This window comes from Ambystoma mexicanum, chromosome 5q, assembly GCF_040938575.1.
Source record: "Ambystoma mexicanum isolate Mex_15411 chromosome 5q, UKY_AmexF1_1, whole genome shotgun sequence".
Taxonomy (NCBI): domain Eukaryota; kingdom Metazoa; phylum Chordata; class Amphibia; order Caudata; family Ambystomatidae; genus Ambystoma; species Ambystoma mexicanum.
Genome location: NC_090933.1, coordinates 1,300,792,816 through 1,300,819,760, shown reverse-complemented (window position 1 = coordinate 1,300,819,760; position 26,945 = coordinate 1,300,792,816). Strand labels below are relative to the sequence as shown.

Genomic DNA, 26,945 nt, shown 5'->3' with positions numbered 1-26,945 from the left:
CCAGAAACCAACGCTCATTTGACTTAAACAAATCCGCATAGGAACCCTTCCTGCAGACTATCTTTGGACTGGCCCGCAACCAAAAAAATCCTAGAGAAACTCTAGGGCCAACATTTTCTCCTTTACGCTTGAACAAACCCCAGGCTCAGCCAGGACAACCACCAAAGAGACCTGTAAAAAAACCAGACATTTTCTCCATAATGTCAGCTATTACTGTCTCGCTAGCACCCTTCATGAAGCTCTATGAATCAATCTACGACACAATGAAAGACCGCAAAACGCTCAAAGCTATGATCCACACTAAATTAATCTACCTTGAAGGATACACAATGGCGCAGGAGGAAAGAGCTAAACACTGAAACTCAATTCTTGAGACCTTAACAACACGACTCTTGGCCATTGAGAAGACCATAACAGAACCGGAAAATCAAGCTGATCTTTCTCTAGAAAAACCGGTCTTAACTACGGCGCCAGCACCTTTCATCGACTTGACGACAACAAATATGATCTCTACAGGCTCACCTGTTGAGGAGCCTGTTAACAACACACCATAAAAAACAGACCCAGTTCCTACTTCAATGGTAAAAGATAAAGAGGTCGTACTTCTTGTCGACGAACCCGTCCAACATCAAGCTAATAAGTCGGCATTAAAAGGGTCCGTCGACCAAGCCTACGCAATTTTTTGTCAACTCAGAGATAAGGACCGAAAAGCCCCAAGAAAAGGCACTTGGCGTCAGACCCAAACAACTGTCCAAAGTGAAGGCAGTAAACTTTTGCATAGAAGGTCGCCCGAAAACGATGCCATCTTCTACAACCGTGTTGATGATTCAACCGGATCCTAAATCCTTACTCCAGCCCCTGCCCTAGACCAACAAACCTTGCCTACAACTACTGATGATTTCTTGGTGGACAAATCCTTAATGAACATCAGCCAACATCTGGACGATGACCTGCAAGCGCCTACCAGGATCCAAGTTTCCCTTGAAAAACAGAGGAAAGTGACGTCTGTCAATCCGTACGCTGATTTAAGCATTCCTAGTCGCGAAGACGCTGCTTTGATGCCCTTCTTTACATTGGAAGAACGAAGAAACAAACTATTCAAGGAAATGTCTCAGGGATCAAACCCTCCACATGAAAGGCACAAGGAGTTATATAAGCAAATGAACACGAGGACTAGCCGGAAGGCTAACCCTTCTAATCAAGAGTCGAAACAAAACAAACGAGAAATCCAAAGAGTTCACACCAGCATTTAAATATCCCATGCGCAGGAAAGACTTGGGGAGCCATAAAGAACCATCTTCTGATACTCGATACAGCTCACGAACGAAAAAATATTGGAAGCCTATGGTAACGGATAAAGCCTGCCATCGGTGGATCCTGAAATTGGTACAAATCCAAGAAAATCACGATGACGTGACTTTAAATAGAAGATCGGTATTGAAGCTGCTCCACTATATCCCAAAGCGACAACAAATCAAAACTGATGACCTAAAAATAGTGGACCCGAGCCATAGCCATTGCAAGGCAATAAATCACCTGCACATGCCATCAACTACAGTTAAAGATCTTTTAATGCAGGAGAAAGACGAACTTCTAAGATTGGGTTATTATATAACTGAATGCAAAGATCAAAACTCGACTTTAGAAAGAGCTACAAGGAGGTCTTCACCCAGCAAACATCTACCTAAATGGTCCACAAATAACGAACTGGATCTACAACCGAAGAGACATGACCACCGCTCGGCTCTATACATTGAAGATACAGAGGGTGGCGACGTTCGCTCAAAATACTTTTTGGCAAAGCAGCCACTATCAAAATATGAATCCACCTCAGCCTCGAAATTCTCCCAAAGAGCCACTACAAGAGATGAACGAAACCTTCCCCATTCACAAACAAAAAAGGAAGAATCTTCAAGACCACAGACAAAGCAAAAGGAGTATAAAGAAATAAAAAGAACTATCACCCAAGATACATCTAGAAATAGTCCCTTGACTGTACCTATTGAATCCAGATGGAATGAACATGGCTTTTGGTCCTGGCTCCCGAAACCGCTAACACTACAGCGAGCCAAATAGCAACCCAAGTCCGCTGAACCATCTGGCTCAACCTTATCACCGATTTAAGGCTAGGTTGCTGGAATACAAGGGGCTTTCTCCATCTAACGGCTATAGGAGACGTCGATTTAGCCTTCTACGACATCTTGTGTTTCAAGGAAACCTGGTTAACAAAGTCCCCAATCCTGGATGGATATGAAATGATCCTGGCTCTGGCTAAAAAAGTACTCACGGGCCACCTTCTTCAGGACTGTTAACTGCCTGTAAAAGTGGTCAGGGCCTCTTAGTGAAGGAAATACTAGTGTCAAACCACGCCTTACTTGCTGTGTCACTGATCTGGACCCACAAGCTGGCCGCCTCAAATCTTAAGCAGGAGACCATAATTGCTGTGCTTAACGTGTATTGGAACCCAGCAACAGCTACGTCTTCACAGTTTCTCGATAAAATCGAGAATGGGATTGATTCGATACTAGCAGTGCACCAAATATATCACATTCTAGTGTGCGGAGACCTAAATGCTACGTGTAGCACCATACATTCAAAACTTAAAACATCACAAGCAGAGCTTAGACAGCATTTACAAAACTGAAGATCGTCTTCCAACCTGGAATAACGGCAAATTGAACTCCACTATTGACTATATCATTGTCTCAACTCCACTTCTACAGATGACAACGTTCTTTGAAGTCATCCAAACCAAAGCCAGCGATCACACTCTTTTGCAGACGACTTGGAGGAATACCAGGCGGGCCGCTCAAAGAACTAAGCACACGTTGGAAGTAAACAGCCAAGGGAATGGCTAAAACTGTCTGAAAAAAGCATCAATGAGATGACCTGCAGATACATGATGGAAGATGTCTTGGACGGTTGCAAACCAGTAGACTACGGCCCTCTGCTGACGGTTGACCAGAAACCAGGCAAAAGGAATCTTTCGACGACTTCACAGAAAAAACATATGTATGACAAGGCCATGGTTCTTAAGCGACGAGAGCTTAGGAGACTTAAAAGAACAGCGACCAAAATGAATCCACATCAAGCAAAATCAGTCATAGCTGAAGCCACAAAATCCTATCGGTCATGGACAAAAGCATCCAAAATCATTGGAAACTATATCAACAAGATGCAGAAGCTATTCTTAAAGCCATCTGCAGTAACAACTCCAAGGAATTCTGTTTCCTCTTGGGATCCACGGCGCCAGCAACCAAAGACGCAATTTTGAACAGAATTGGGGAAGCCACTTGGGTCAGCTATTTTACAAACCTCTTCCAATCCCCGGATGACACCAAACGGATTGCTCCAGGAATATTGTTGAGCGAAGAACCCACATGCCCTGATCAGCTTGAGATTTCAAGCAGAAACCGACAAAGATCACAAATACACACAGTCAAATGGATCAAATTCGACAACCAAACCGAAATTGCTGATCTTCTAAAAAAACAGAAAAACCCCAGGGCGCCTGGCCCAGACGGCATTACGGCTATAGATCTGAAGGCCCATCCTGAAGAATAGACAAAATTCATAACAGACGTCTTCACAAGATGCGCTGATTTAAAATCGATCCCGATCTCCTGGGCCTCTGCCATTGTGGTCCCCATTTATAAAAAAGGGATCTGCAATGATCCAGCAAACCATCGGCCAATTGCGCTATTGGACCCGATTGGGAAGATCTTCGGTTCCCTGCTTCTAAAACAATTTCAAAGTTGGGCCTCGAAGGCTGTGTGTAATGATGATTTCCAGTCAGGTTTCAAAAAGAATACAGGTACATCAGCAAACATCGTGTTGTTAACTATCTTGAAGAATAAAGTGATGGAGGGTGGTCCTAGGCTGTTCACCGCGTTCATAGACCTATCCCAGGCATTTGATTGGGTTGACAGGGACCGCCTTTGGGAGAAGCTCTCACGCTGGGATTGCCCGCAAAATATATTGGAACCCATCAAAGCTCTGTAAACAAACACCAACATAAAAGCCCGCCTAAGTCAACAAGGATTTCTGTGAGTCCCTATACCGACGTACCGGGGAGTCAAATAGGGGTGCCCATTAGCCCCAGCTCTGTTCCTCCCTTACATTGGAGTCTACAAACAAACTGAGGAGTCAGTTTGATCGTTTCCTCCGAACCTAGCACAAAACAAAAATCAGCAGACTTCTTTATGCAGATGATCTAATCTTATTCGACCAGACTCCGATTGGTCTCCAACGTCAACTTGATCGTTTGCTAAATTACACAGCGGCAAATAATCTCGCCATCAACATCGAGAAGATGAAAATTATGATATTCGAAGAAAAAGTACCCAAGAAGGTGGAAAAGTTAACCTGGACGCTCAACAAAAAGAAAATAGACAAAGTAAAAAAATTTCAAATACCTCGGTATAATCTTGTCTTGCATTGCCTTGTCTTTTTTTGTGCTGTCCAACTCCTTTTGAAAATGTGTAAATTGGCCACTCAAGGCAAGGTCATTGATAGAAAATTTGGCAGATTTTCTTCCATCGCTGTCCTAAACTTCTACAAACTTAAAGTAGTACCCACCATCACTTATGGGGCGATGCCTGCCATACCAAAATCAATATGGGTGAAGTTAGAAGCTCTTTACTGGAGAACAGTGCTGAGCTTGTCAGAATCTACACCGGCTGCATTAATAAGGCGTGAACTAAGCCTACTCTCCATGAAGGGCACAGTGAATTGTAACTCTCTGATGCTCTACAGGAAATGTGTGATGCCAGATAGCACGTACCTTTACACCTTGATAAATAGAACATTGAGAGACTAATTATGAAATGTTAAAAACGTGGAGAAACAACAACCTGGTACTCCTGGAAGCAATAGTGAGTGGAGAAGAACTAATCAGTAACCCTACCAAAGTTCTAAAGAAATTAAACGAACTGGACTGGTTTGAGACACTCACAGTGGCGGGCGGCTATAAACTTACATCCCACATGCCCCCAACTTGGAAAAAGCTGAATGAACTGCAGGGGTATATTAAGAAATTTCGTAGTAGACCAGCACGCAACTTCATCTTAAAAACAAGGCTCAACCTGCTGAACACAAATGAGATCCGAGCAATTAGAGGCCAGTCAACGACGAACACCTGTAGAATATGCAAAGACACAAATGAGAAAGAGACCATTCGCCACCTCCTCTTATCTTGTCCAGGTACCAAGTGGGTGAGGTCCCAATACATTAAGTCTTTCATCACAAACTCTTCTCTGGCAGATGAAGAAACTTAGTGGTCCAGAATGATTAGTGGAGACAAAGCAATAGCTACTTTTAAGATCTTGCAACATATAATGACAATCCCACAAGAGCTATCAAACACTTCGGCACAGGAAGCATAATGTCGAACAACGAGAATAGACCTTTTTTCCTTGTGAATCTTCTGCCACAAACACAGGTGACGCTGAAGTCGTAAGCTCAGAAGAGACTAAGAAGTTAAAGTTGTAAGTTGTACAAATCAATTTGTTTGATTAAAAAGCAACAATAAAAAAAAATGTTCATAAAAAGATTAACGCCTGCTCAGCCAACAAACACTCTTACCGAGACTTGGTTCAATGCCAGCTCAGTCACTGCTTTTGACTCCCTCCTCCCAAACGGCTACAAGTTCATCTCCAAGCCTCGACCTCACAGCACTGGCGGGGGGTTGCCTTAATCTACCGGAGTGCGTTCCTGCTTCCATCTTACCTACCCAGACCTACTCCTCTTTTGAAAGCCTGGTTTGCAAGTTGGTCACCTTTCGCACCTCCACCCTGACTATTGCTACCATCTACCGGCCTCCAGGCGCCACCACTCTTTTCCTTTCTGAATGGGATGACTGCTGCTCTTCTTTACTTTCCTCCACCTCTAATCTTCTCCTCCTGGGTGACTTCAACATTCAACTGGACTCCTGTGGCTCTGCATCCACTCTATTCACAGACCTCTGCTCCTCGCTTTCTCTCTCCATTCTCCCTTCAAAGCCAACCCACACAGTTCGACACCCCCTGGATGCCCTCATACACTCTAACCTCTCTCTTTCCCCTCCCTCCCCTAGCAACCCCTCTCTCCTTGTCAGACCACTCTCTTCTCTCATCGTTGTCTCATGACCGCACCCCAAAGTTGCACCAACTTGTTCACAAACACGCGCACGATGAAACAAGTTACTATGGCTGCCTTTGCCTCCACCTTCACCCCCCCACTTCTGACTCTACCTCTGACTCTGCCCTCAGCAACCTCCATCTTTCCATCACCAACGCTCTTGAAATTCTTGCCCCAGGCATGAGGATCCGTCTGAAACCTACCTCAAAGAGTAACACTTGGTACGACACCTAAATTGCAGCCCTGAAACAAAACCTCTGGCTCATCCTCTGACAAACTGGCCTGCCTCCTGCTCCAAAGGCAATACATACTCACCATCCATGCAAAGAAAAGAGCCCACATTCAGGCACGAGTCTCTGGCACATCCAATAACACAGCTGAACTTTTCAAAATCTGTAGGGAACTAGCCAACCCCTCTGCAGTCTCCTCCTCTTCTTCTCCCTCCCAGGTCCTCTGCAATGCACTTGCCTCACACTCTTCCACCAAAACTCAGGACATTTTGACCACCCTTTCTACACTCCCTCACAACCCATCCCACTCTCCCCCACCACACTCTCCCCTCCTCTCTCCCCCCTTCTCCTTCCTCCTTTTCCTCCTTTTCCTCCTTCTCTCCTGTCACTCCTGAAGAAGTTACCAGAGTTATCTGCACCATTAAGGTCTCTTCTGAACCGGTTGCCCCTTGCTCATCCATGACAACATGGATAACATTGGCTCCCTTGCCCCTGCTCTCGCTGATTTCTACAATCTTTCCTTTATCACTGGATCTTTCTCTTGCTCACTGAACCACTCCTTTGTGTGCCCACTTCTGAAAAAACCATCCTCTGACCCTAACTGCCCTGCCAGCTATTGCCCTATTTCCATGACACCCTTCCTGGGGAAGCTACTTGAGAAGCTAGCCTTGCCCCAACGTAACTCTTACACTGAACTTGTTGGAGGCCTACACAACCTTCAATCTGGATTCCGAGCATCCAGAGTGACGGAAACTGCTCTTCTGATGACCCGTGAAGAACTGCTCCCATCTCTGGACTCCAACTCCCCAGCTGTCCTTATCCTTCTCGATCTCTCCTCTGCATTTGACACAGTTAACCTTTCCATCCTCATATAAAGGCTCCATGATACACTTGGTATCTCGGAACGGGGAATGGATTGGCTGTCCTCTTTCCTCACTAACCGCTCTTCCCAATTCATCCTGGGCCCCTTCTCCTCTCCTTCCATCTCCACCTGTGGTGTCCCTCAGGGCTCTATACACTTCCCATGGCTCATCAACATCTACCTTCCTCTCCTTGCACGCCTCATCTCCTCCAACTACCAGTGTTACGCAGACGACACACAGCTCTTCGTCAGACTCCTTGCGGACCCACTTGCACCCTCCATCATCACTGACTGTCTATCTGCCATCCAGTCCAGGTGCGCCTCCAATGATCTCTGCCTCAACGCCTGTAAAACTGAGATCCTTCCCATTGGGACTCCTGCTCCCTCCTTCTTCCCTTCACTCTGGCCTTCCTCCGTGGGTTCTCTCCCTGCACCTTCAACTGAAGCCAGAAACCTTGGAGTCATCTTTGACTCCTCTCTTTCCTTCTTCCCTCACACTCAGGACATTGCCAAGAAGTCCAACTATCAGTTCTTCCTTCTCAAAGGAATTCTACCTTTTCTCACTTTCCCTCAGAGACTCAATGTGACTCAAGCCCCAGTTCTCTCTAGACTTGACTACTGTAACAGCCTCCTCCTGAACCTTCCTCCTTCCACTCTGCGACCCCTCCAGTTTATCCAGAATAGGGCAGTGAGACTTATCCTTGACCTTAAGCATCTCTCCTGCACTAAAAAGTCTTCACTGGCTGCACAGATTAAATTCAAATCCCTCTGCATCATGCACAAGGCTGTCTGGTCACGGGGACCACGCTATCTTAAACTTTATCTCTCCAAATACTCTCCCCCTAGACCACTTTGCTCCTCTGGCACCAACTCCCTGTGTGTCAAGCGTTTTTGCAAAGCAGTGGGCACGGGGTCGCTCATTTTCATCTGTGGGCTCCCTGCTTTGGAATAGCCCCCCCCCCCCCTGCGCCTTGAGCAAGATCTTCTAAAATTCCAGAAGCTCCTTAAGGCTTTCCTCTTTCCTCCTCCTTCCCTCTTCTCTCTTCTGCTAATTAATCAGTTGCTGAATTAGTATCCCTGGCCCTTATGCATCTTCAGGGCCTTGACCTCCTACACCAATTCTTCTCAGCTCCTGTCTTTCCACAGCACTTTGCATTTGCATACCCTCTGCTCTGGAGACTTGCACTTACACCTCTTGCGGCCCATGCCGTTTAGCACTCCACATTCTAGCACTTCGTCCATGGCTCACCCACGGGCTCGGACCCCCCAGAATTGTTTCAACTATGGAGCCACTGTGTGTAATCCTGGGAGATGTGGTAGAAGGGCCTTATCTAGTTTTTACTCCCACACTCAGGCAATTTTTACTCCCACCCTCAGGCAATCTGAGGCAACAATGTGGATGACTCCAACACCTACTCATTGATTCAGTCGTCGATGGCAGTAAACCACTTGTGTCTCAATGGAGACAAAACTGAAATCCTGCTTGTAGGTCTCCCCGCAGTCCTAAAAGATCTCAATGAAAAATACACTGCCTTCCTAATTGATAACATCATGGTCCCTATCTCGGAGGCTGTAAAAACCTTAGGGGTGTCCCTCGACGCCACCCTCTCTGTCCCGCCAAGTTATCATTATTGTCTCTTCAGCAGCCTACACCACCAAAGGTGTGAATGCTGCAAGACCTTTCCTTTGCAAAAACAGCTGTCTAACTATAGCTCGAGCAGTCATCGGCTCAAGACTAGGCTACGGCAATGTCCTCTTTGCAGGGACCTTCGCTAGAAAGCTTCACAAACTACACGTAATACAAAATAATGCCCTGCGAGCAGCTCTTAACATTCCTAAAAAAGAACATATTTCAGCAGCCAGACGAGATGCTCCCTGGCTGCCTACCCGAGAACGTATCCTCTTTAAAACCCTGTCCATCACCCATAAGTGCCGTCCAAGACAGCCCCTCCCTACCTCTCACAGAAAATAGCCAAATCCAACCCAATAAGACCTACCAGGTCACCCTACTCTCCCTGCCCACTCTTACCAGAAAACAGATGGTTCCAGCTTGCCCTACAACGCACTCAAACACTGGAACTCCCTCCCCCCTTCAATGAGGGCAGAAACCTCCTACTGGGTATTTCACAAAGCACTAAAAACACAGTTGTTTAACTAAACTCACCCACACCCCGAGCTTTGCTCCTCTCGCTTTCCTCCTCTCGCTTTCCTCGCAATCTAACCAGCATCTCCTCGATTGTATTGTACTTGCATTGAATGGAAATAACCTGTACTTGTAACAGCGCCTCAATGCCTCCGGGCTGTTTGTGCACTTTACAAATGAAATAAATACAATAAATAAATAATGTCGGGAAGAACTGTCTGCCTGATAACACACTTGCAAAGAGCTGTCTAACTGACCCTAGTCAAGCTCTGGAAAGATCCGGAAGGCCTGGTGATGAATATAGGATGGAGTAGGCTGCCGTAAGTGTTGGCTTTGGAAAACATGACAGCACTTACGCATAATCATCTCCAAAAGTAGAGCATACAAATGTGATCCCCGTGTATTGACTATTACCCCTAAACATGTGCTTGGACCTTCTTTGGAGCTAATGACTCTGCCAATTATTGTCTACTTTATTATGTGTACAATGTATATGTTTACGGAATGATATTTGAGTTATAAGGGCATTGCTGAAGAGTTAGGCCTTGCCAACTTTATTTCACGTAATGATACCCTTAATATGTTACATGGACTTTTTCTGATGTTATACTGTGTTCTCTGCTCACCTTGTCATGGCCTTGATCCATCAACTATATTTGTGATTTCGAAATTTGAAAATTAAATAAAATAAGTGTTTATGAAAACTGTTTGGAAGGGAAGGGAAGGGTAGATTAGCACCTTATAAGAATAGTTGCTAGATACAGCGGGCCAGCTGAGAGGGACAAAGAATAGCCAGAGAAGGAAAGTAAATACAGGATATCATAAGAGTGGTCCTGTTTTTGCACTGAATGAAGGAAATACAATTCTGTTTTATAGTGTATCAAAGTGTGATGCCATCATTGGCAGCCAACCACTAAACCTTTTTTTGGCAAATCTCTATTGATTTTAGAGTTTGGCTAGATAGGCATAAGGCATTACCAGCAGTAAGGAATGGCCTTACGTATACGACATCTTAGAAGACAAGTGTGGATCGATTCTTGCGCTTTCGGATATCCCATTAGAGCATTGGAGGCTGCCAGACAATTAAGGACTCTCAACATGGCACCTCCACTATCCACCAGCCACAATAATGAATCCTACGTATCAGCCAGAGCCGATTACATCCCGTATTGGTGGATATACTCCAGACTGGCAAGTGGCGCGACCAATCTATCAACAGAAACCGTTTTAGCAGGTGGTGATACTAGACTGTTTCAGTGCTAATTTATGTCCTAGCAACAATCTGTGCACAATCGAAGTGTCATGAAAGAAGTGTGGTGAGTAAAATAGCAAGCCAGAGGTCCAAACAAAATAGTGTTGCTAGAACAATATGGGATCAATTAATCTAAAGATTCTTACTTCTGCCTGACAAAATGTGTCCACAATTACCGGTGTTGCTCATTGTGATTTCAGCATATCAATAAGGGAAAACATGTCAACAATAGAATTGTATTATATAGCTTATTCATTGTTCTGCCATTTCTTCACAGTGATGGCATCTATGAAGATGGGACTTGTATATACCCTGGCATTCCGCTGTTCTTAGGATTCTTGTGGAGAGCCCCTTCTCCAAGGACAGAGCGTCCCAAGAGCAGGCAACTATGGCCTTTGACAAGTTGGAGCAATGGGAGACCAGAGACTGCAATTGTGAGTAATGTTATTTTCCAATTGGTTAATTCTCTTCTGCAAGTGTCACTATCCAGATAACTTCCTGTATGTACTGACCAACACACCCAACAAAGGTATACTGCAAAGACAGCAGCGTCAATTACATCCCCTTATCACCTGCATAACTTGTGTTATGGGGATATTATACATCTCAATTTCTGGCCTGCTAGTCAAGTAAACGGCTACAGTTTCCTAACATGCACCAGTGTCTCCTTCCCACTACCCAACAAGTGCATGAAATGTACAGTAGTAGGTATTGTCTTGCAACAAGGTTAATTTAGACCTCCACTCCATCTGCACAGCACAACCTCAGTTCATAATGAGAACCTCGCCTCTACACCTTCTGGAATCCCATGGCCTAATTGTTTCTGGTGAGTTCCATATAGCACCAAGGCATCCCATTTCTTCAAGATGCAACTTCTAGAATTGTTGCCGATTCCTCTCACATACATTCCTCCAGTCTTGCAAGATCATTTTTCTATTGCTAACTTTTAACATGAAGATGCAAGACATAAAGTCATGTCAAATAACAAATGACTTGTATCAGAGAGTTGCAGGACGAGAAAGAGAGAGATGTAATTAATGGTCATGGCAAGTTATCTGCATAAATCTTAATGTCCACTCCCACCTACAATTCGTGATTTCCTTTTCCAATCTTGCAACTAATCCTCATGATTGAGACCCCAGAAGGTGGCTGTTCACGGTGCATTCTGGGCTAAATCTCCCAACAGGTTAGACACTGGCTGGCAGCAAACTGCCTTGTGGTATTGAGGCATAGACCCACACATGATACTGTCTGCAAATCCAAAATAAATATTGTACTGAATTTAACGGAAATAAATGACATTATTATGTTGTTTTCTTACACTTAAGGTCTTTGGGAATGTAGGCCCTCAGTTGTCCTGGACCTAGAACGGTACCAACAGTAAGAACCTTCAGCGCGTTAGTCTTCAGCTTCAAAATCTCTGTCAATTGGCAGCTTTGCAGACTCCAGTAGGACTCTGCCTGAACAAACAGGACTAGCTCAGGATTCCCCAGTTACAAACATGGTCTTCCCCTGTTAAAGAGCTCAGAAACTCAAAGATCAGAATAATACACTGCTTTTGGCTGGATCCTTAGCGCTGAGCATGTTCGTGCCAACAGCACTACTTCTCTGTACCCGCTCCAACCAAAAATAAACAAAGGGCATACATGTTTGCTATCTATAGCTTGCTTAGCCGTTCAGTTGTTCTGCTGTCTGTTGCTGTTCTATACTTGTGCATGAAATAAGCTCTCAGGAAGTCTATCATCGCTTCTTTCTGATACCCCAAGATAAACTGGCAGATTCTGAGCAATCTGGGTGATTCTTAAGACAGTTTATTTCAGCCATGTCAGTGGGTGAGAGGGTGTTAACCACAGCTAGGTTACAGGGCCTCCTGTAAAAACGCTCCCTAGCTCACCTAGGAGTAGCGATGGCTGAGCAGCGACGGTTGAATATTAGAAGGAGAGCAGGTGGTTTGAATATAAAGTTTAACACCTGCAACATTAAATACGAGAATATTCACCTAAGGATATTATCATAATAGTACATTATCTTCTGCAAAGGTAAGTAAATGTTGTGCATGTTACATATAAGTACACTTTTATTCAGGTAGAAACTGAACGAGGACAGAGTAGGATTGGATTTCTGAATTGGATTTCACCTTGATTCCAAGGCGAGTACGTTGCCCATGCGCTATCCTCCCGAGACTTGCATTTCATTGATCTATCGAGAAGGAGGGTGAATAAGATAGAGAAGGGTTGACACAGTAAATTACATGGAACAGCTCATATGCATGATTAATTGCCTTTTTCAATCTAAGATTGAAAGCAAACTGATTAAGCTTTGTTTTAAAGTGTGACCTAGGGGTGCTACAGAGCAGCGACCAGGATGAAAGTATTTTTAGGAAGGTTTCTACGAGTCCTTACAAAAAGACACAATCCTGCTGCAAAGAGCATCACACCCATATCAAAACCGTGGGTGCCTAGTGAGTGCTCGAGAGCCTGGCTGGATGACCTCTATTTATTAACACTCTTGCATCTTGTTGAATACAGAGCCATCTGTATCAGTGCACCCCTCAACCTTAATAATGCCACAACTGGAGGAATCTAGAGCTGCGCACAATGAACTAGTATAGCCTGCATGGGAAAAAAGATGCAATCACCTAAAAGCACTGCAATTAAACTCCCTTTCATGACCCTATGTCAGATGACTCAGATACTTGGACTGCCCCGCACTTTCCTGCTACACGACTGCCCTACCTTGATGAATGCTGAGGGGTGGCTCCATATTGGGCTCTTGGGGAGCTCATCTTCAGTCCTCTGTGTTATCATGGCGGAGACGGATGAAGATAATTCATGCAACAGAAAACAGAAATCAAAGTAGCCAGCCCTGCTTAATGTGAATACTCCTCACAGCTACCAGCCAATGCTTACCTCTGTGAGTTCCAACCTTTAAAAAAAGGTGATCTTAGAATGGCAGAGAGAAGCAATACAAGGTCAAGTATCGTGTCAAGATCATCAGATTCTGATGCTGACAATGTTCAAAGTGCGACATCTGGCAGACCCATCTGCCTCAAGGCCATCGACTAGAGGACAAGAAGGTCAAATGTCAGCTACAAAGGGAACTGACCAAATGAAGGGCGTGCTTAGTGTGAAGGCATCAAGAAGTAAAACACAGACAACAGATTCAACTTTCTAGGAAAAGCTTTATTTTCTTTAAATGTCAGGATGCAGTAAGGCCTAATTTGCCCTATGCTAAGCTGGAAATTTCCCTACCTAAAGAATACTTAGGATAGTCAGTGTCAGCAAGATCAAATGAAAAAAAGTCTGTCTGTGTCCATAACCTCCTACTTGCCCTCGAAACTAAATCAATACAATCTGTAGGGATGTCAGCAAGAAATAAAGTGTTCCAAAAGTAAAGTTCTGAGCTTCTTATAGGTCTTTGGCTTTCTCTCAGCTTTCCCTTCCCCAAGTCCAAAATAGTTTCACAAAGGCCTCAGGGTTCCCTTCCCCAAGAGTCCAACACAGTTCACTAAATCTTGGGGATCCTTCCCCAAGACGCTGACTTTTCCAGCTTGCAAAACCCAAAAGTCAATTCAGATCCTTTGGTTCTCCAAATAGTACCAATTTAGCTCCTCGTTTATTCCCAATGGGCCACTCGGTCTAGGTGCAGTTGTAGGAGCACACAGTCCACCCACTACAGGTCACGCAACCGATAGCCCTGCTTTTCTTGGGTCTTTACAAGTAAGAGTTACTCGGCCTAGGCGCAGTTGTTGGACCACACGGTCCACCCATTACAAGTCATGCAATTGATAACCCTGTGCACTTTGCTGTACTTCTGTATCAACCACAGCCACCAGATTGACAGACAAACTAAGAAATGCAGAACCCCAGAGGATTCATTGGACTGATGACGAGGATGCATGTTACAACAACCTAAAACAAACTTTGTCAGAATCCAATACTAAAAGTAGTAGACTTCTCAAAAGAATTTGTTAGACAGATGGCTCCCACACAGGGTTAGGAGCATTATTTTCGCAAATATACAATGGATTAGAACACCCCATCCTATTCACTAGTCATAAACTCTTCCCACGTGAGAAGAACTACTCTGTGCTGGAATAAGAGGCCATTGCCATTAAATGGGCAATTATCCATCTAAGGTACTACCTTCTAGGGAGAAAGTTCACACTTGTCACTGACCACTCACCTTTGGTATGGATAAACCAACGAAAGGATTCTAACCCTGGAGACATGCAATGGTTCTTAGAACTGCAACCCTACTGTTTCACTGTGGAACACCAAAAAGGTAAAGAACAGGGGAACGTCGATTTCCTTTCCCGGGTTCCCTGTGAAACAGATGCGGTAACACTGCATAGGGCAAGGGTATGTGAGAAACAAAAGGGTGTCTCACCTACTAGTCTCTGGGCATCTCTCTTTCAGGTGGCCAGGGCACGGCCATCACCTTTCGATCAGACCCTGGAGGATCACCTGGGTCAGGGGTCTTCGGGGAATGTGTTGAGGCAGCCAATGGTGAGATGCGGTATTCCCCCCCTTTTCTGTACAACTAACCCATCCTATTTTTTAGGATTCTCTGATGTCCCAGCCCCCCCCTTTCTACACAAACACTGTGCCGAGGAAGAGGGCGACTGAGAGTAACAAGATTAACTCTTATACATCCCACTGGACATGTCCCACTAATCAGGTCAGGCAAAGTCATGTACTTGACTTTAAGTGCATACACCTGATACCAATTAGCTCTCCTCACACGGATAAAAGGCGGAACCTAGAGACACACTCTGAGCAAGGTGGAACACAAGTAAGAGCAGAACCTCCGGGGCGAAGGCAAACCTACTGGAGCAGAGCGACGGACCAAGGGACGAGAGCAGCGGGTCTAGAACCCTAGGAGTTCCCTACAGGAGGCTGTTGCCTTCAAAAGGCAGCAAGTGGAGAAGGCCAAATTCTAAAGCAGAAGGCTGCATTCTGTTTCAAGGACGCCAGCGACCCTCTCGGGTGAACGGCAGAGTTGGGGAGGCGAGGCCAAGCCTGTGGTACTAACCTTGACTCGTGAATTGGACAATTATAAAGAAAAGAAAAGCACACAGCAGGTGAGTTGGCAAAAGATCTGAGAGACTGGTGTGTGTTAAGGAAAGATTGAAGTGGCAACATTATATCACAAGTGAAGACTGATGAGCCTGACATAGGGTGACCGGCGTGAACTTAGTTGAAGGTTGTTTGAAAGGTTGGAAGGAGAGACTTTAATGTGTAAGGCCAGGCGGGCCTCGATCCACGTTTTGAACTATTTATGTGTTAAAATCCAGAGCTAGAGTGTATCATCCTGTCTACGGGGACCGCCCTATTCCGTGTTGTCTGACGTGTGAAGAGAGCTTGTTCAGCCACATTTATTCTTTGTTTGAACACTGATTTTCCTATACATACATATTTCCTTTGTACACGTTTTGTACAAGAGATAGGGCAGGCATTAGTTTCTTTTTAACATAGGCATTTTGATTTGACAGACTCCACTAGGACTGTTTTGTTTATCGTTTTATGGTCTAGAATACTCCCATCCTGGATATAGGGCAAAGTAGGAGTTTTTCCAAACCCATAAACTTTAATAAAGGTTTTACAAATTGTATCTTTTGTGTCAGTGTCATACTTGTGATACCATGCCTCCCCTACAGACAGCAGAAATATTGGAATCCTTCAAAGTGCGGACAGTGTGTAAAATGATGACTATGCACGGTCTAGTTTACATCCTTTCAACCTTGCAATTAATGGGGTACATTACTATAAATGGCCGTTACCTCCGAATTTCCTGAAGCTCTGGCTGGCCTGCGTTACAGCTTCTCCCTCTGGGAAAGTTTGGGGACCCTGCCGGAGCTCCCTGGTACAACTTCTGGGCTTGGATGGTCAAACCACATGGGAGAAAGCCACCCAAGGCCAGGGATATCATCCCTGCCCATCCTGGAGCGCTGGCCGGGCTGTGTTATAGACTTTCACCCTGGGGATGGATGGGGACCCTGCCAGGGGCTCCCTGGCGCTGCCACTGTGCTTGGGGACAGTACACCCACATGGGAAACAGATGCCCACGGCCGGGGACATCACCGCCAACCGTCCTGGAGTTCTTGTTGGCCTGTGTTACAGCTTTTCCCCACCAGGGAGTCCCAGCAGTGTGCCAATACCCCACCCACCATCATTCTGTGATAAAGACTTACAGCTAGTGCCACCAAACGTATGGACTATGAACCCCCATGATGTAGGGTTATTGAAGGAAGTGACCCCAATAAAAATAAAGCTTAAACCTGGAGCAGTGTTGCCCAGGGTCAGACCATCCCCCTATCAAGAGAAGCAGAGGAGGGAATAAAGGACACCATATACGCACTATTACAACAGGGCATCATTGTCCCCTCAAACTCCCCATGCAATATTGCGATTTATTCGATTTAAAAAGCGAAAGGGGGGTCGTGGCGTATGGTGCAAGACCTTCACCCACTTAACGACATTGTCCAAAAGGAGTTCCCTCTTGTTCTGAATCCTGCATCCATTTTATGCAGTATGCCGAAGCAAGCAACACACTTCACGGTGGTGGACTTGAAAACGCCTTTTTCTCAGTACCACTTGACCAAGAGTCTCAACACCTAAAAGCTTTCACTCTAGGGGGAAAAAGAAATGAACATTGCCAATTACCCCAGGGGTATTGACAAAGCCCAAGTATTTTTAATAGAATATTGCACGAAGATCTCTGCAATATTGATGTTCAAAGCACCACCATTCAATATGTTGATGACCTCCTGGTGTGCAGTGAAGGGGAGGAAGCATGCAGGAGAGATTCTGTCACTTTTCTAACATTACTGGCCAGCAAGGGGTACAAGGTAGATAAGAACAAACTTCAATACTCTTTGGCAGAAGTGTTGTATCTGGGCCAATTAATCTCCAAAGATGGTAAGAGAATAATTCCTGACAGAGCAGCGATGGGGTGCGGGCAACAGCCAGACCTCACACAGTGAAAGACGTGCAAAAGTTCCTTGGCATTTGTAATTACTGCAGGGAATGGATCTTAGATTATGCCGCTTACACACAACCCCTATTACAAGGATTGAAAGAAGCATAGAAAGAAAACACAGCAATAACATGGACACCTGAAATGCATACTGCTTTCACGACATTAAAAGAACTGATGTGCACACCAACCGTCCTTGCCACACCTGATTATGACCGGGAATTTTTCTTGTTCTCACATTCAAACGGAACACTGATGACTGCAGTACTAACACAAAAGACATCCTTGGGCCACAAACCACTAGCTTACTACAACAGCAATACCCTCGATTTAATGATGCAGGGCCATTTCCCTTGTGAACAGGCTCTTGCAGCAGCTGCCTTCGCGATTGAAAAAAGTTGCTCCATCACGTTATTTGTTGAACACTCTTTGTTTGCCATACTTGAACGATCAAAATCCACACTCGCAACAGAAAGGGCCACTGCCTATGAAATTATCATCTCAAGCCCAAACGTTCATGTGATACGCTGTAAAACAGTGAACCCACCCACATTCCCTATAGAGCCTTGTACATTAGAGGATATGCAAACGCATGATTGTGCCACTTATGAGGGAGAAGGAGACGACATTCCCAAAGCAAGTGAAATCCCCCTGAATGAGGGAGAGATATTTTGTACACAGGTCAGTATCTATTTGTCTGGAGACTGGTCAAAATCATGTTTTGGATGGCAGTAGTAAGTTTGGAGGAAGGGGAGTACAACGTGTTAATACGGAAGAGGTTGCCCATGCATTATTCAGCTCAAGCAGCAGAATTAATAGCACTAATTGAAGCACTCCATGCGGCCAAAGGGCGTTCAGTGACAATATACACAGATTCAGCATATGTACCAACCACGGTACATACTGGACTATCTAGATGGAGAAGAAGATGGTTCAGAACGGCAGATGGGTCACCAGTGCAACATGCAGGATTACTAAATGAATTGATTGAAGCACTTGTAGAGCCGTGAATAGTAGCACTGGTAAAATGCCACGCCCACGCTAATAATATAGACAAAATATCACTAGGAAATGCGGCGGCTGATGCCGCTGCAAAACAAGCAGCATACTTCCAGAAAGACTTGACAGAATGCGTAGTAAAGGAAAGAGTAGAACAGCCCAAAGATAGTGGATATAACGCTCTCTCAACAGCACAAATAATAAAACTCCAAAAGAAAGCACCCCAGTAAGAACAAGAACTAATTGGCAAAAACGTGGATGCACACAGTCACCTACAGGCCTCCTATGTAGACAGGACACAACAGGAAAAGTGGTGATGCCAATAGAGTTGTTGCAAGTAGCTTTCCAGCAGTTGCACTTTCCTGGCCACACCTCAAAACAACACATTACGGCAGACATCCAGGAGGATTGGTTCATCCCAAACCTCCAAGAATACCTTAATAAATTAACAATTGAGTGCATAACATGCCAAACATTCAATTCAGGAAGGACTCTCAGGACACTGCGGGGAACACTGTCTCGCCCCATCAGACCTTTCTGCGAACTGCACATTGATTATGCAGATATGGGAGAAAGATGCAATGGGGCTAGATTCTTGATAATAGTTGTTTGTTCCTTTTCTCGCTGGGTGAAGGCTGGACCCTGTGCCCACCCAGACGCGAAATGTGCTGCCAAGTTTTTAGTGAGAGAAGTGTTCCCACGGTGAGGCATATGCGATGTCATACATCTGACAATGGGACACATTGTGTGAATGACCTTTTCAAAGAAGTGACTACATTACTGGGAATAAAGCATAAAATGTGTTCAATTTACCACCCGCAAACAAATGGGATGGTAGAAGAAATCTACAGCCTACTTAAAAGTAGGTTGTCCAAACTTTGCCACACTCTCAAAAAGAATTGGGTTTATTGCCTCCCACTGGCCTTATTCCAACTGCGCACACAAGCTAGTAAGGACCACCATTTGTCACCCCACGAAATAGTAACTGGTCAACAAATGCAAATGCCCTTGTCTCCAGTAAGGATGTCCGATGCCCACTTTCAAGTGCCAAAGTGTTGGGAGAGAAATTCAAGGAATACCTCACACACCTCACAAGGGAAGTACGAGTGATTTCAAAAGAAACAGCCCCACCATTCACACAAGAAAACGAAACCGATACTTCAACGCCCTCAGCAGATAGCCCGACAAAACTTTTAATGCCTGAAGAACCAGCTTTGTAAGGCAGTGGAACTCCAAGATTTCATGGCCCTTACGAGGTAATGTATTGCACACCTTCAGCAGTAAAAGTGAAGGACCAGAACTGCTGGATCAACCCTCAGATGTTACAAAATCACATGACAGTGCAGTACCAGAAACACTACAGCCAAATGAACATGAGGCAGCAACTCCTTCAAAAGCACTATATAAAGTAGTATAGTGGCATAGAGATAACAGAGCAACAGCAGTATAGTGATTAAGAGAAACATAAGGATATGTACATATCTATAGCAGAAATATATGTATTTCAAACGTACTATGTGAAAAATAATGTATTCCTTATCACGCTTCTCTCTCATTCTCTCTCTTTCTCTCTTTCTCTTTCTCTCTCTTTCTCTCTTTCTCTCTCTCTCTCTCTCTCTCTCTCTCTCTCTCTCTCTCTCTTTTTACGAAATTGCACCTGTGCTTTTAATGTTCGTAACTACTGATCAACTGAAAGTGTGTTCAATCCCTTATATCACACTCTGTAGGTACTACAATGGCGGAAACAAGGTTGTTGGTTACTAGTAGAAATCAGTTAGATAGTAGTAGGAATGGTATAAGTGCCACTAGGGCATATTCATATGATTGTGGTCTTTATTTTACGGCCATTGTGTTTTCTATAATGTTCTGTTTGAGAATGTACTTGTTGGAAACATAAAAGAAGGGGGAGGGGGAAAATAATACAAGAAGAGAGGAAACTAATATGGGACCATAATACCTCCTTAAACCTTACTACATTACACATAAATCGCCCAATGGTGTCACCTCAGCATGGGCTATTTCTAATGAATGACAGTGAAAAAGTAATTTATGTACATGATGATTATTTATCTAGTCCAGTAATGTTTACAGTACCACCAAGTGACTCGAAGACAACCAGATACCCTACCTCAAATGTTAAGTGTGTACTCTGTCTCCTGCTGACACATCAGAAGAGCTCCCGAGCCCTCAATACTAGCAGCGTAGTAATGGTACCAATGTAAAATTAGATGTGGTCTCTTTCCGATTTAACGCTTATATGCTCTCAGTGCACACGAAACGCAGAGTGTTGATGGTCAACAGCATAAAAGGTCACTAACTAATGGTAGAAATAAATTAATACACAGACGAAAGCGGCAAATAAAGCAATACAAATACGATGCATATCACGGATTGGGGTTGGATAAGGTAGAGGATCTTCGTCATCCGGACCAGTCTAACAAGTCGCACTCTGACATGAGCGCCACAGGGAGACAGGCCACAAACGGTAGCTGTCATGTGTGTTCACTGATACCTCATGCATCAGGGACGCCTAAGGTTTTAGTGCCACAAGAATTCCCCCTAGTGGAAGCCCAGTTTCTCGTTCATCTCGCACCATGGATGATGAGGAGCACCTTGCAGGCACACACAGTAAAACTACAACTGCTTCCTCCTGATGAAAAACTATGCAAGAAGAAACCTGAAGGTGCAACATGCTTCAAAGAGCCATTATTTGCAATAAAAGGGACAATGTCCGCTGAAAATAAATAGCAAGATGCACCAGTGATGTGCAAGGCATTATCAAACAAAAGACTGCAATGGATGGACGACACGTGCGCCCACATATGGTCTCAACACATCACAAAACTAACATGGGTCACAGCTCTCGAAAAACCAATCAAGATCCAGCATCAAGAAAAATATGAACTCTGCTTCCATGGGTTCAAACACGCTACAACAGAACTCTCGTAATACCTGACATGCGAAAAGGAACTGCAGCTTTGATGGACCATTATTGGGTGTGTGGCAAACGGGCATACTTGCACCTCCCGTCATCATGGAGGGGCCACTGTGCTCTGGCAACGCTGGCACTCTGCACTACTGGTGATTCCAGAGAAGCACATCAAGGGTGAAGGGGTGCCCAATCCACAGCAACTGGCACCCAAATCTGCAAGTGAAGAGCCCCCAATCTATGACGCGTTATCAGAAGACAAACTGCAAGATCAAGTGTCCTGCAGAAAGAGAGCATCCAACTACCTCTCTAAAGACTCTTCAGACCTCTTGGCACAGGTTCCTGATCAATACAAACTCTTGAAGTCAGACGAGACATTCTTTGTATCACTGATCCCCAGCATCCAAGCACAAACGAACGCCAAGTGGCTTCAAATAATTTGATGGGAGCTGATCCAATTGGCCAACGACACTGAGGAAGGGTTCAATGTCATCAAGGTAGAACTAAGAGCACTAAGGGTGATGACGATGCAAAACCGTTATGTCGTAGACCTCCTCACAGCAATGGAGGGCAGTATTTGCCAAAAAATCCAGAGTGCATGTTGCACATTCGTGCCTTCTTCAGATGCTGAAAATGGGACACTTTTTCATGTAATATTAGCAGTGCATGAACTCAGAGTGCGGATGAAAGAGGAAGGTGGTGTTCAATCCAGTGACTGCTTCAGCACTGCATTTGACTTGGTGCCATCATGGCTCGGGACTGCAATGAAGTTACTGGTCCCCATTATTGTCTTCCTCCTGCTGATCTTCTGTGTGTGTCAGTTGGGAGTACGATGCTGTGCAGAGGCGATTCCTAATAGTGCGATGATGATGGTAACTGTGGACAATCCAAACAGAAATGGGAAAATGCCTCATGATACTAGGGAAGCCCAAGTACAAACAGGTGAAAATGATGAACCCAAATATTGCGTGGTGGCCATCTACAACACAGGGAATATAGTAGATAATTTATGGCACACAACCATCAAACAGCCCCAAGATCTAGAAAACCACAAGGAGGTGTGGGTTGACCTAGCGGGGGATAGGGGTTGCATTTACATGACCTGTACTCCTGAAGAATATGCACGGCGTGGGGAAAGTCTAAGAAGTGTGTGCCGCGCATGGATGCCGATAAAAGTTACACCCGCATGGGATGAAGCAGAAGAATGTAGACGTACTGGAGGAGGGTATTCGTTACTTTAGGAGTAACGAAAGGGGGGAGTGTTGGGGGAGAGGTGGTCTTTCCCACCCCTCTCACCACTCCCGTATAGATGGATCTCGCTTGTGATGAAGGGGGAGACGTCCCCCCTCCCGCCCAACTGTAATATGTGTTAATCACCTACTAATTACTAACAAGGAAAACATGTAACTAAGCCTTATTGAAGCGCACAGACTCCATTTTTGGTAACCCACCAGACACCATCTTTTACTAGGCCTGAAAATGATCTCTAAAAGCCTGTCTCTCCCTTTGCCCTGCGCTTCAAACCACCAACCCGGACCCCCACCCCACTGCCTCCTGCCAGCATCGCACAAACCCTGTTCTCACTGAAGTTCAGCCATTCATTGTTGCAACCTTTGGTACCGTCCAAGAACAGATGAGCTCACTGCGCCATGTGAGACCAGAACAGGCCCCCGCCTGAGTGCTCATTCATCTCCACTAACCTGCCCATGCCCCTTCTGACCCCCACCCTGCCCCCAGACACTCATATATTCTTCCTAATCCTAACACTTGTCTATTCCTGTCATGAGGCATCAGGTAGATCAAAACCTCTATGATGGGCACCTGGGTCGGGGACTCTAGGTTTATGGGTACCGGGGTGCAGAGGGTAGAATGCATACCTATAACTTGTCAATGTACTCTGAGAAACACCCTCATTCCTACCAGACCTTTATGATTGTCATTTGTTTTATGCTCTCAGACCCTGTCATTGTAGATTAGCCAGTCACGGAGTGTATCATTTTTGCTAACACGACCTTCACCTCACAGAGATGAGCCCAGCTGACCCACGTGCTGCGGGAGTGACACCCAAGCAACTGCCAAACCTACGTGGTCATCATCTAAACATCTATACTGTACTAATGGCTCAACACAATTTTGTTGTAGAATTGTTGACTTGTGATGTGGTGTCATCAATGACGATTTTCCATCTTATAATGTGCTGCCCTTTTAATGTTTGTCAGAGTGCTCTCTGGGCAGCAGAGTTCTATGCGTGCACAGTTTATCTTCTATAAACTGTGTCCTACTTGCAATCACCTAGTCTCATTTCCTACTGGGTTGCGTCTATTATTCTGAGTTTTTGGATATTGTGTCGGGAAATGGACGCCTTCACTAACTACAGCAGAACTCCCTTTTTTTTTTTTTAAACTCTTTTTATTGATTTTCAACAACAACAAAAGGGAAACAAATAAACAAACCCCACCTCCCCCCCCTACCCCCCGCTCACAGCGTTAGCCGGTCCTCGAGCCCAAACACCCTAAGTCAAGCAAAAGAAAACGTGATTTGGCACCATCCCGAGCATGACCCCCAATCCCCCTTCCCTCATCCCCCCTTTACTAACCCCTATGCCATCATCTCCACCAAAAAACACACAAAAGTCTACTGCAAGTCCAGGAGACGCAGGCGCTGCGGGCGCCACCCAATTCGGAAATCATCTTTGAGAAATACCGTAATTTAGTTTATCGTCCATTGCATAAGTTGCCCACTCAAGAGCCATAATTTCCCAGAGTTTCTGCAACAGGTCCCTCATGAGGGGCACCTCAGCACTTCTCCATCGTTGCGCTATTAAAGTCATAGCTGCGAGAATGAGAATCACTCTTGCCCTCTCCCTGGCTCTAGACTCCCCCAAGGTAATATCCCCTCCCAACCCCAGGAGAGAGAGAGCGTTGGCGGTCTGCTGCCCCCCCCACCCCAAATGCCTGCTCCTGGGCCCAGCCACTTCCTGCCAAAAGGGTCTGATTGCAGGGCAGTCCCACCAATTATGTTGCGCCGTGCCCTCTAGACCACAACCCCTCCAGCACCTCCCCGAAGTGTCAGGATAAATCTCTCGAAGGCGCACAGGGGTATAATGCCACCCAAACAAAATCTTGTACCACATTTCCTGGAGTTGGGACGCCCTGGCCAGCTTGGGGATTTTCCGCCATAGCCTCTCCCAATCCTTACGCTCAATGTCCCTACCTATGATTTGCTCCCACCTACCCATGTAACTCCATTGGCTCCTAAGGGTAGCATCGTCCAGGATTTTGTATAAATTAGACACCAGTCCCTTGGACCCATCATTAGATAGAAGAAACTTCTCAAAGCTCGTCTTTTCTCTTGTCGCCGCCTGCTTGTTGATTGGGTTCAATGCCCAATGCCACAGCTGCGCGTATCTGAGCCTGTCCCCCTCTGTTACGCTAAATTCTCTCTTGCACTCCACAAATGAAAGGATTCTTTCCCCGCAGAATAACTTGCCCAGTCGAGTACATCCCCCCTCCTGCCACTGCGTAAATGCACCCCCCTCCAAACCCGGAGTGAAATCCATGTTACCAAACAAAGGCGTGAAAGGAGATGGGAAGGTCGTAATCCCTTTTGTTCTCACCAGCTTATCCCAGTTATCTGCCATCAGTTTCGTTATGGAGCTTTCATAAAGATGCTGAGGCCGTAGCTGCCTAGGGAGCCACAACACCTCCGCAATGCCATGGTGCGCCACCGCTCTGTCCATTTTCGCCCACTGTTTATCCCATGTAGCCTCCCCTTCCAGAAGCCACTCTCTAATTAGCCGCAGCTGCGCCGCCTCGTAATACTGTTGGAAATTCGGCAATGCAAGGCCCCTCCCTTCTGGGTGCCATCATCAGCTGCCTGCTAACCCGGGCTTTCCTTCCCACCAATAAGAATTCACTGGTCAGGGAACTCAGCTCCTTAAAGAAGCCCACGGGTACCGCCTGCGGTATTGCCTGGAAGAAGTACAGGAGGCGCGGCAAAGTCACCATTTTAACCGCAGCTACCCTACCCAACCATGAAACCCGGAGTGCCCTCCACCGCCGGTAATCCCCCTTTAACTCCCTCAACAATGGTGGATAGTTGTCTTGATACCAGCCAACTAACGTTGGCGTAATCGTCACTCCCAAGTATTTAATGCCACCCGGACTCCACAGAAAAGGGGTGGCCACTCTAAGTGCCTCCCGCTCCCCAGGGTGTAGAGTCAAATTCAGGAGCTCTGATTTGCCAAGATTAATCTTCAAGCCCAAGGCTTCCCCGAATTCCTCCAATAAAGCCCTGCTTGCCTGGATCGATTCCCGGGGTGCTGTCAGTGTTAGCAGCATGTCGTCAGCAAATGCTGCAACTTTCTGTTCCCTCCTTCCAAATGGAATACCTCTTATCACCCGGCTTTCCCTAATGGCCTGTAGTAGAGGCTCGAGATAAATTGCGTAAAGCATTGGGGACAAGGGGCAGCCCTGCTTAGTACCCCTGCTCTGCATAAAGGCTCGCGGCATGACCCCATTCACCGCTATTCTCATGGTTGGCACCTGATAATTGGCCCGGACCATACGCAGGAACTCTATGCCAATGTCCATTTTTTGCATTGCCCTGAACAGAAAAGACCATTCCACTCGGTCAAACACTTTTTCTGCGTCTAAGGATAAAAGTACCACGGGTGTCCCTGTTCTGACAGCCTTTTCCACTAGGTGAGCTACCCTCCTGATGTTGTCCACGGTTTGCCGGCCCTTTATAAACCCCGCCTGGTCCGGGTGAATCCGTCCCGGGGAGCAAGCCCTCCAATCTGTTGGCCAAGATCTTCGTGAACCTTTTTGCGTCGATATTAATCAGCGCTATTGGCCGATAAGATGCCCTCTCCTCTGGGTCCTTATGCGGTTTCAGAATGAGGGTCAGTCTCGCCTCCTCCATAGACGGGGATATCCTCCCCGTCGATCTGAACGAATTAAAAAGGTCGGTCAACTGTGGGACAAGGACGGACGCAAAGGTTTTGTAGAAGGCCGCAGTATAGCCATCTGGGCCCGGTGCCTTGTTTGGAGGAAGGGCACAAATCACTTTCCTCACTTCCTCCTCTGAGATTTCCCTGTTAAGAAGGTCCCTCACCTCTCACCCGATCTTCCCCAGCTCTATTCTGTCCAAGAAATCCGTCTGGGCATCGGCCGGGGGCCCCTGCGATGCATAGAGAGACTCATAGAATTGTACCAACACCTCCTGCACCTCCCCCAGCCACGTCACCCGCTCCCCTGCCCCCGTCTTCAGGGCCGTGATTGCATTCCTAGACTGGGCTCCTCTCAGCAGGCGCGCAAGGAGTGCAACCGCCTTATTTGCTTTTGCATAAAACGTCTGGCGGACCCTGAGAAGCGCCCCTTCGGCCTTTTTAGTACGGAGAAGTTCCAACTGCCCCAAAGCTCTTCGATATTCCC

At 45.8% G+C, this 26,945-nt stretch overlaps 1 protein-coding gene across 1 annotated transcript in view; it reads left to right on the top strand.

Moving 5' to 3' along the window:
* The window catches only part of WDR97 (WD repeat domain 97), an 847,808-nt gene that overhangs the window by 43,554 nt on the left and 777,309 nt on the right, over window positions 1-26,945 (top strand). Inside the window, exon 2 of the mRNA XM_069621894.1 lies at window positions 10,882-11,038. Within this exon, the coding sequence (XP_069477995.1) occupies window positions 10,993-11,038 (46 nt within the window). The 5' untranslated portion in view covers window positions 10,882-10,992. The remainder of the gene's footprint in view (window positions 1-10,881; window positions 11,039-26,945) is intronic.